Source organism: Camelus bactrianus, chromosome 19 (assembly GCF_048773025.1).
Source record: "Camelus bactrianus isolate YW-2024 breed Bactrian camel chromosome 19, ASM4877302v1, whole genome shotgun sequence".
NCBI classification, from domain to species: domain Eukaryota; kingdom Metazoa; phylum Chordata; class Mammalia; order Artiodactyla; family Camelidae; genus Camelus; species Camelus bactrianus.
This window is the reverse complement of record NC_133557.1, coordinates 9,194,378-9,204,004: the sequence shown is the minus strand read 5'-3', so window position 1 is coordinate 9,204,004 and position 9,627 is coordinate 9,194,378. Positions and strand designations below refer to the sequence as shown.

The following is a 9,627-nucleotide window of genomic DNA, read 5'->3' as shown; positions in this document are numbered from 1 at the left end:
TGGAGGAGATGATGTTAGAGAAAGGTGGGGATGGGGAGCACAGATCATATGAAGGTTCTTGCAGACCATGGGAAGTACTTAGTTTTCTTTCAAATGTGATGGGAGCCTGGAAGCATTTTGAGCAGAGGAGGGATGTGATCTGGCGTGTGTTCTAACAGAATCTTTAGTTGCAGTGGGTAGAACAGGCTTTAGGGAGACAGAGATGGAGTAAGACAGTTTAGAGACTGTGCAGACATCCAAGTGAAAGATTATAATGGCTTGCAGCAGGGTGCTGACAGGGATGGGGAAACTAAATTTATTTTAATAAAAACAGTAAGTGGATTTCAAGAAACCTGTTGAAGAAATAATAGGTGTTAAGAATCATGAAGGAGACAGACAAACAAATGACTGAAATTTGGTAGTGGATCAGGAGCGCCAGCTCTGCAGCTCTGTCTTTACAGCAAGCAGCTTCCAAGCTGGTTTTAGTCATCGGCAAAACAGGAATGGTAATGGAATATACCTCAAAAAGTTTTTGATGGGGTAATGTAAAATTTTTTGCATAGGATCTAGCACACAATAAACATTTAACAAATGTTTCCCTAGGAGACAGACTGCTAGGTTGCAGTGCCATCTCTGCCTCTCCCTCATCTTGGTCAAATTTACCCCTCTATGCCTCTGTTTACCAATCTGTAAAATAGAGCTATCAAATACCAACTTTAGAGGGTTGGCTTGTGAGGACTGAATACATGAATACAAGTAAAGCATTTAGAATAATGTGGCGCGTGGCAAGCGCTGCCTGAATGCCAACTATTATTCTGAATATATTTTAGCCCAATTTCATAATCTCTTCCCCCACCAGCAAAAGCGCCCACCTCATTCTGCAGATGGGAAGTCTGTGGCTGAGAACAAGGTAGCCTTTCCTCAACTACCTGCGTGTAGCGGTCCTGCCAGCTACGGGGAAGATGGAGACACCAGCTCTGACCCCCCAGGGGTCCCGCCCCGTCCGCGCTCTGCCCGCAGGAACCTTTAAGTGTCGCGCGCCTGTTTCCAGCCGGGCGCGCTGGCGCAGCAGTGCCGGCGCTGGAAGCTACTTCCGGCGGCCGCGTCCCCACCCCCGGGAGTCTCCATCTCCATTTTGGCTGCGCAGGCGGAGACGCGAGCAGGATCAGCTGAGGAGCCAAGCGGAGTCAGCTCTCCTGTGAGAGCGGAGAAGGCTCACCGCACTCTCTCCCTTCCTTCCTCCGCCCGCAGAAGCCGGGGGCGCACATGGCGGGCCTGGAGGTGCTGTTCGCGTCGGCGGCGCCGGCCATCACCTGCGCGCAGGACGCGCTCGTCTGCTTTCTGCACTGGGAGGTGATCACGCACGGCTACTACGGCTTGGGTGCCGGCGACCAGGTACGCTGCGGAGCCGACCTGGGGCAGGGGGTGGGGGTGGGGGCAATTAAGATGTCTTCTGCCCAAACCCGAAGTACTGGAGGCTTGGTGCAGAGTGCCTGCCCTTCCTCCCAAGTCCGGGCCCTGGGGCTCATGACACCATTGGTACCTGTAGTCTGCGGGTCGGGGAGGTGCTGTCCTGTCCCAGCCCACCTGGCACAACATGAATTGAAAAGCCAAGGACAGGAAGTCTCCCAGGTCGGGATTGTGGGAATCTGGCATTGAGACAGGGGTGCAGCTCCCCTGAGCACCCCTCACCTACCCGAACTCCGCCAAGCTCCTTCCCACGCAGCTGGCGGGGTTGGGCGGGGTTCGGGGAGAGTGATGAGCTGTACTCAGGTCTACCCTCGTACAGTACTCCAGCGCCCACCAGATACCTGGATCCAAGCACGGGTATAGGGATGAGCTTGGACCAACTCAGCTCTAGTCAAGGGCCCAGAGAACTCACACGCCCTTCAGCCTTTACTGAAGGGCCCAGTGCAGCCCATTCATTGTTGTCATCTTCAACTCAGGCTCTGGGAAACAACCACCTCCCACATTCGTACACACATGCACCCTGGGTGTGAGGGCCAAGTAAGTTTCCTTCCTCACAGCTGCCCCTACAGGACCAGCCCCTCCTGCTCTCCCATCCTCAGGCTCTGTCTCTTACAGCTGGGGGCCTCATTGTCATCCCCACACAGTCCCAGGACTGCTGGGCTTAGCCTACCTCACTGATTCCTTGCTGTAGCATTCTCCCATCTTCCCTGCCCCTTCCCCTTGAGTCTCCCTCCACACGTCATTGTACACATCAGAGAAAGTACCCTCCCAGCCACTGTCTCTTGTACACACACTCGGGACTCTAAGCCTGTCCGTCACTGTCGCTCTGTTCTCACTCTCAGAACCTAGACCTGTTCTGGGGAGCAATTCACTCTTTTCCTCTTCACTCCTTTCATCTTATGGTGAGATTTTAACCTTACTCTCATTTCTAACTACTTTAGTTCTCTAACTCCCTAATCCTTTTCTAGTTTCTCAGGTATACATTGAGAATCTTAATTTTTCCTCTCCTAACACAGAGCTTTGGGGATCCCTCCTCAAACACGGTTTACATATCCCAAGCTCTTAGAGCCAGGTTCTCCACCCCACCCCCACTGCCCCCTTTCTCTATCCCTTAGAACTAGTGACCACGACCACCACACCCCCTCACATTTTATGCTTGCCAGTGGGAATCAGAATCACAAGAACTGTCATGGCTTTCTGGCTCTTTTCTCCCCCCAGACCTCAAGTGGCTCACTGGGACCCCAGATACACACTCTTATCTCCCCCACCACCTCCTGGCTCACGTATACTTCATGCCTCACACGGACTCTAGGATTGGCGATAAGGCTGGAAAAGAAGGACCAGCCTTTCACACACACACACAGACAGCTGGAAGCAGGAACCATTTCTTCCTCCCTGATGCCTCTGTTCCCGGCCTTTCTGTTCACCCTGCACTTTGTTCCATTTACCTTGCCTTTCAACATTTCAGACCTTAAGACCAGGTAAAGGTGGGGCCCACATTCACGAGTGGTAGGTGTCCCCTGTCGGTGCATAGGCTCTCCCACAGAAACCTTGTCTCCTCAGTTGCCCCATTCCAGCTTTTGAATCTTTAACAGCTCTTTCACTTGCCCCACGCATTTCATTTCATCTCTTCCTGGGACGTTTTCCTAGGAAGCTGATGTGTACGGTGGTGCGGGAGGCAATGGGATTGGAGAGGGGGTAACCTTGGGGCCCCTCATTGGCTCTCAGCTCCCCACCACCACACACACACACCCCTTGTCCTGTCCTTCAGACCTAACAGGTCTGCCCTGCTCTCTCCCCTGCTCATGTGCCCCTCTCCTTACTGTCAGCTAATACCGTTAGCAGCTTGTCCCCCAGGACCAGGAGCTTGTTACAAAGGGCCTGCGTGACTCCCTGCTCTTCTCCCCTTCCACAGACACATATCAGCACTGCACATCCACTCCCACCACTTGTCCCCTCACAGATCCTGTCAGCAACTCTGTCTGAGTCAGTTGGGCAGCTTTGGGACATCATTTCCTGTAGGTCATTGGCTGATGACTGAATCCCAAAGGTCCATCCAATTCCACTCTGTTCATGGTACCATGTGTTGAGTTCATGCAGGCCAGAAAAAAGATGCTGGCTCCAGACTTCTTAGGGGTGGCCAGCGAGAGTGGGGATGAGGGGTTTAGAAGGCACTGCCCACTGTCTTATCTGTCCACCCTAGCGCTAGGTCGTGCAGGCCCCCCCGGGGGTGGGCGTTTGTGCCGTGCACAGTAGTGTGGCACGTGCGTGCTTTTGCCTCTCTCTGCCCTTTAAGTGTTTCTGGAGCTCAAGTTGCACCCGTCCTCCTCTCATTTCTGCTTAGTCTACTTTCATTCAGAGTGGAAGCCATTTGGAGGAGCATCTTTCCTATTAGTTTACTTCAGAGAGGGTTTAATTTTCTAGCCTGGGGCCAGCAGACCCAGCTGAGACCCTCAGTGTTTGCCAAGTTCAAAATATATTTCTTTGCCTCTCCGCCTAACTTCTGCTTCCCACCCTTCTGGGGGTGATAAGAGAGAGAGGAAGGTCCTGAAATTGTGTACTTGCTCATTTAATATATTGACAGTTAAATAGAAAGTGAAGTTGTCTGCTTTTCTCTTTAGTTTTGTCTCCTCTGGTGCAGGGGAGTTGTGTACATAAAGCTTGATTAGAAGAGCAATGCAGTATTTGAATTTGGATTTCTTTACTGAAGTCAGCACCACTCCTCACAAGAGTTTTACAGCTGTGTCAGGTGGTTTAGATGGCAAGAGGGTAGAGATGGCTATTGACTTAAGTTAGAGACTTTTGTTTGCTGTTGTAGGAATCTAAGGATTATGATGAGAGAATGCCCAAAATGATCTTTGGATGCATTTTAAGCCAGGGACACTGAAATGAACTCATGGCCATTAAAGAATGCTTCCAGCCCCAGGATTTTGCCTAAGGGGACAACTATCTTTACTTTTGGGAAGCCTGTCTTGTGGACCTAGTTGGAAAAAAATCTCCAGCCATAGTCTGGGCAACCAGGAGCTCTGAATGCCAAACCCAGCTCTGCACCTGACTTGCCATGACCTGGGGCAATTCTCAGCCCCTTTCGGCCCTTAGATTTTTTTTCCATCTGACTAAGTTAAGCTATCCAACTGTGTACTTTGGGTACTTTCCAATTGTAGCTTTCTGGAAATTCTAATACTTGATGTCCCAGTCTAGAGTTGAATGCCGTGTTTGACCTGATATCACCAGGGCCAGTCTCTCTGAGTGCCGTCTGTTTTCCCATATCAGGGCAGCCCTTGAACTGGGGACCACTGGTTCCACTGCACTGAGAGGCAGTAGCCTTACCAGACCCCAGGATTGTCTCTTGCTCTGGAAACCAGAGGTTATAGGATAGTAAGTAGGCTGAATTATTTATATTCCAAGAAGAAGTTCTACTTGGTTGAGTGCTGTACATGGAGGATATAAATATACATTCAGAGGCCCTTGATAGAACAAAGACATGTTATCAGATTCTTGGCTTCCAGAGTAAACTTTAAATCCATGGCACTAAACATGTTACGGGAAGTTCACCCAGGTGGCGGTGGGGATCATTTCTCTTTCTCACTTAGCAGAGGGGACTGATTAAGTTTCACTTTTGTTTTCCATCACTCTCCTTTCTCTGCTTCAGGCCTTTGAGTTTCCTTGTCGTTCTGCCAGGTTTGAAACCATGCCAGTTGTAACATCTTGAATTTCATTTGGAACCACTTCTCCCCAACCTCCATTTGATTCCTTAGTCCCAGAGGTGACCCAAGAGGAGAGGCTCACAATCTCCACTCCTGGCCTCCCGTTGTCATTGGGGTGTATGAGGTCTGGGTTGTTGAACCTTTGTCTTTTGCTGCTGTTTTTCATCTTTGGTCCCACTCTCTCCCACTATATTCTCATGAATACAGATCTTCTCAGTCCTCTTGCTCCATGTTTAGCTGTAGAACTATGGATCTGTGAAAACGATATATAGTTTTTAGTGTTTCAAATTTTTTACATAAATTGTACCCAGCTGTAAATCTTATTTTTTCTTGACTTTTCTTTAAGTCGTAGTGTTTACTTTTATCTCTAATACTGCCATTAGATCTAGTTTGTTCCTTCTCACTGTTATACAGTATTCCACTGTGAGCATATTTTGCATTTTACCTCCCCTTGGGTGCCCAGAACTAGGTTTTGATGATTCCTTGTCATATTCCCTGCACAGAATTTCTTCCAGGAGTGGAGGTTTTGGGTCATGGGGTGTTGGCTCATCTAATTACACTGAATGTTAGATTGCCCTCCAGAGGGGTGTCTTAAGTGTGACTCGCCACCAGGAGGTTGTCATTCTCCTCTTACCCACACGAACACCTGGCAAAAAATGGAAAAATGGATAAAAGCAGTCTGATGGGTGGAACCTGGTATCTCATATTTCAGCCTACGCTTCTCTGAGTGCTGGTAAAATTGAACAACCCTTTATTCACTGTTAGCTGCTCTAATCTTTTGCTTGTTTATACCTTTTGCCTGTTTTTCAAGTGGGTTCCCATTGTCTATTGTTCATTTTCCAGGCATTCTCTTTTTGTACTAGTTACTAATTCTTTTCATTTGCAGCCATGGCACATAGCTCATCCTAGCCCGGGGCTGCCTGTTCTCTTTGTCTAGTGTCTTTTGTTCATTTGAAGCTTTAAATTATGAGCAGTGTCAAAAGACAGCACTTTTTTTCTTTTGTGGATCTTGTTTAAGAAATCTTCCCCCTCCCCAGAAATCACTGTATTAATTTTTACTATAGAAATAGTTTGAGAATTTTTTCTCAAACTTAATGTGTAAAAGGAAAGTTCTAGGATTATTATCTTTTTTTTTTAAAGGAAAACATCACAACTCACAGTGATGCATTTTTACACCCACTAGGTTGGCAAAAATTTTTAAACTGAACAGCAGCAATGTTGCTGACCACGTGGAACAAGAACTCTCATACACTGCTTGTGGGAGTGTAAATCCATACTTCTTTGGAAAACAATTTGACTTTATCTTATAAATTAAAAGTTCTTCCCCTAGGCATACCCTGTACAAATTCATCCATATGTGTACTAGGAGATGTGTACGAGAATGTTCATAGCAGCAGTGTTTATAATATCAAAGTCAATAAGTTGGAAATACTCCAAATGTCCATCAACAAGTGAGTGTGTAACTTGCAGCGTATTCACACAGTGGTACGCTGTGAGGCTGTGACCTGTGTAGCAATGGAATGTTACACGGTGAGGCAACTATAAAGTGCATTGACATTGATGGACCTCAAAATAGTATCGAATGAAAAAGGCAAGTGATAAAAGTGATGCCATTTATATAAAATTCAAAGACATTTGAAATAATATATTTTTAGGGTTTGTGTATAGCAATGCAACTATAAGGGAAAGTAAAGAAATCTCTGAAAATACAGACTAGCGATTACCCGTGAGGGAGGAGGAGGAAGCTTCATTGGGGTACACTACTCGAGGCTTTAGCAGAATTAGCCAAGGTCTGTTTCTTAAGCTGGTTGTCGATACATAGATGTCCATTTTATAATTCTTTTTTAATCTTATACATATGCTATATTTTCTGTTTATATGAAAGTTGTTCATAATTTTTGTTAAACCACTATAGTAGTTTGAAGAGGGGTACATAGAACCTGTATTTTTAGTCAACACTGCATTGATCCTATTGCAGATGGCCCAAGTACCAGACTTTGGGAAGCACTGTCTTAGGATTTCACAGTATCCCTTGAGATGATTGGCCTTATTCTTGGCAGAGGGATGGTCAGGAGATTAGTATTAAACCATGGCTACAGATTCTTGACAGGTTCCAGTGCTATGTCACCAAAGCAGTCAGATATGAGGAAGGAGCACTGGGGCGGGATTTCAGAGACCCCAGACCTCTAACTCGCTCTAGGACCTTGAACATTTTACTTCTGACCTCTGTGTCCTCATTTGTGAAGTGGGGGAGTGGGATTAGATTATATGTAAGGTCCTTTTTAGATCTGAGGTCATGATCTTCCTCCTCTCATTTCTGGTGTCTTCTCAGCCCGGTCCCAATGATAAGAAATCAGAACTGCTGCCAGCTGAATGGAACAACAATAAAGACCTGTATGTCCTCCGGTATGAGTCTAAGGATGGGTCCAGAAAGCTCCTTGTGAAGGCTGTCACCGTGGAGAACAGCATGATCATCAACGTGCTGGTGAGTCTCTAGCACACGGAGGGGTCTGCTGGTGGGCGTGGACTTTGGGATCGCCTGTTTGAAACCCATTGGATCAACAGCCCTAAATGTTTGTGAAGCCTTTACCCAGTGATCCTGCTTTGGAACTCTATTCTGAGGCCAGAACCCTAAATATAGAAACACTTTGTATTCAGAGATATCACTGCCTAGTGTTGTAAAAGGAGGGACTTTTCATCACAGGAGGGTGCTTGAGTAAATTAAGGTAAATCCATCTAGAGACAACCTGAAAGAAAAAAGCTTATTGTGGCCCCAGGGGGCTACTTGTAGTTCTTTAGGTAAGCCTAGCTTTCTGCTGCCTTGGAGTCTTTACACCCCTGCTTTCTGTGCTGGAAAGCCCTTCCTCTCCACCATTGCCACCTCACAGAGATCCCTTCCTGTAGCCTGCTGACTCCTCGTTTTTCACTTACTCAAAAAGATCGGTCCTGACTGCTTACTTTCATCTGCCAGAAAAATCTAAATTATGCCTCTGCTTCATCATCTTATTTACCTGCCTGGTGCGTAACACAGTCTGTAATTAACCTACTTACTTGTGCTGTGGTATAATATTTGTGTTCTGCCACTGGACTGCGACCGCCATGAGGGCAGTGACTCTCTTTTTTGAAGTTTTGTCCTGGTTGTCTGTGTTCATATAAAAGTATCATGCAGTCTGTATGTGCTGCGCTTTGCTTTTTTTTTACCCAGTATGTTTTGGAGGCCTTTACATGACAATGCATATAGCTGTACCTTGTTCATTTTAACCACTGTGTCGTATTCCATAACACTGCAATTTATTTCTTCCTCTCCCTTTTGATGAACATTTAGATCTTGTATCAGACAGGGTTCTTAGTTATAAACAACAAAATCCCCTCAGGTTTTTATTTAAACAGTTGGGTTTATTAAAAGAACTGAGATAGCTCATTGAATTGTTGGAAGGGCCAGAGAAACAGGTACAAGGCTGGACTTCCAGTGCACTGCCCCAAACCACTGCTGCTGCCACCACCCCAGGGCATTAGGTACTGGCTGACTGCCAACCCTGGTGCTCCTTCTCATGAGCCACTGATATTGTGACCCCTGCTGCCTCTGTTGCTGCCCTCATTAACAAGATGTCTGCCCTTTACTCGGCTTGTGTATCCATGTTGCCCATCTCCAAGTTGAAGTCGTGCATCCATTTGGTGCCCCAGTTACATGCCCGTGTCCAAGCTGCAAAAGAGCCTGGAAAGTAGGTTTTCTGGGCTCTGCCTCAGAAAGGCATAACCCTAAATCAGAGAAGTTCTCAAGCATTAGAAGTGTATTTCACCTATTACAGACAGTCCTTATGTGTGTCTCTCTGTGCACATATGTATTTCTTTAGGTTGATGATTAAATTGTTCCTCTCTCCCCACCTGCCCCCTCACTCACTAGACCAGAAATACCCCAGTCTCTCATTTTCTATTTTCATTTTTCTAGGAATGTGGCTCACAGCAAGTGTCAGACTTGACCCTGAACTTGAATGATTATATCGATTCAGAACACCTGATTGACTTCCACAGGTATTTCTAAGTGATGACTTTTCCCTGGGAAAAAGAAGAGAGAACCAATGGCCAGATGTAAGGAACAGAGTTGAGGTGTCCAGAGAATCGAGGAAGGTTAACAGAAGAGTCCTTCTCTCTTGGGCACAGTCACTTCTCAGTTCTCTTTTCTGTTTTTAATTTATTTGAAGAAAAGAGTCACATGGCAAATGCCACATGAAGTAACATGTTGCAATCAAGAGTCCACACATCTACCCCTGTAGGGTAGAGATGGGACCAGGTCAGTGGAGTTAGAGTGAGATCCTGGGAAAAAATATACCTAATCTGGTTTCCACTCCACCCCCTAATTTTTTTTTAATAGACTTATTTTTTAGAGCAGTTTTAGGTTCACAGCAAAATTGAGCAGTAAGTGCAGAGAGTTCCGGTGAACCTCCCACTTGCCCTGAACTCTTAGCATCCT

The 9,627-nt window shown here is 46.5% G+C and overlaps 1 protein-coding gene across 1 annotated transcript in view; it reads left to right on the top strand.

Moving 5' to 3' along the window:
- Positions 1-1,064: 1,064 nt before the first annotated feature.
- PSMF1 (proteasome inhibitor subunit 1) overlaps positions 1,065-9,627 on the top strand; it is a 33,458-nt gene continuing 24,895 nt past the window's right edge. Inside the window, exons 1-3 of the mRNA XM_010960929.3 lie at positions 1,065-1,374; positions 7,489-7,641; positions 9,106-9,188. Of these exons, the coding sequence (XP_010959231.1) occupies positions 1,246-1,374; positions 7,489-7,641; positions 9,106-9,188 (365 nt within the window). The 5' untranslated portion in view covers positions 1,065-1,245. The remainder of the gene's footprint in view (positions 1,375-7,488; positions 7,642-9,105; positions 9,189-9,627) is intronic.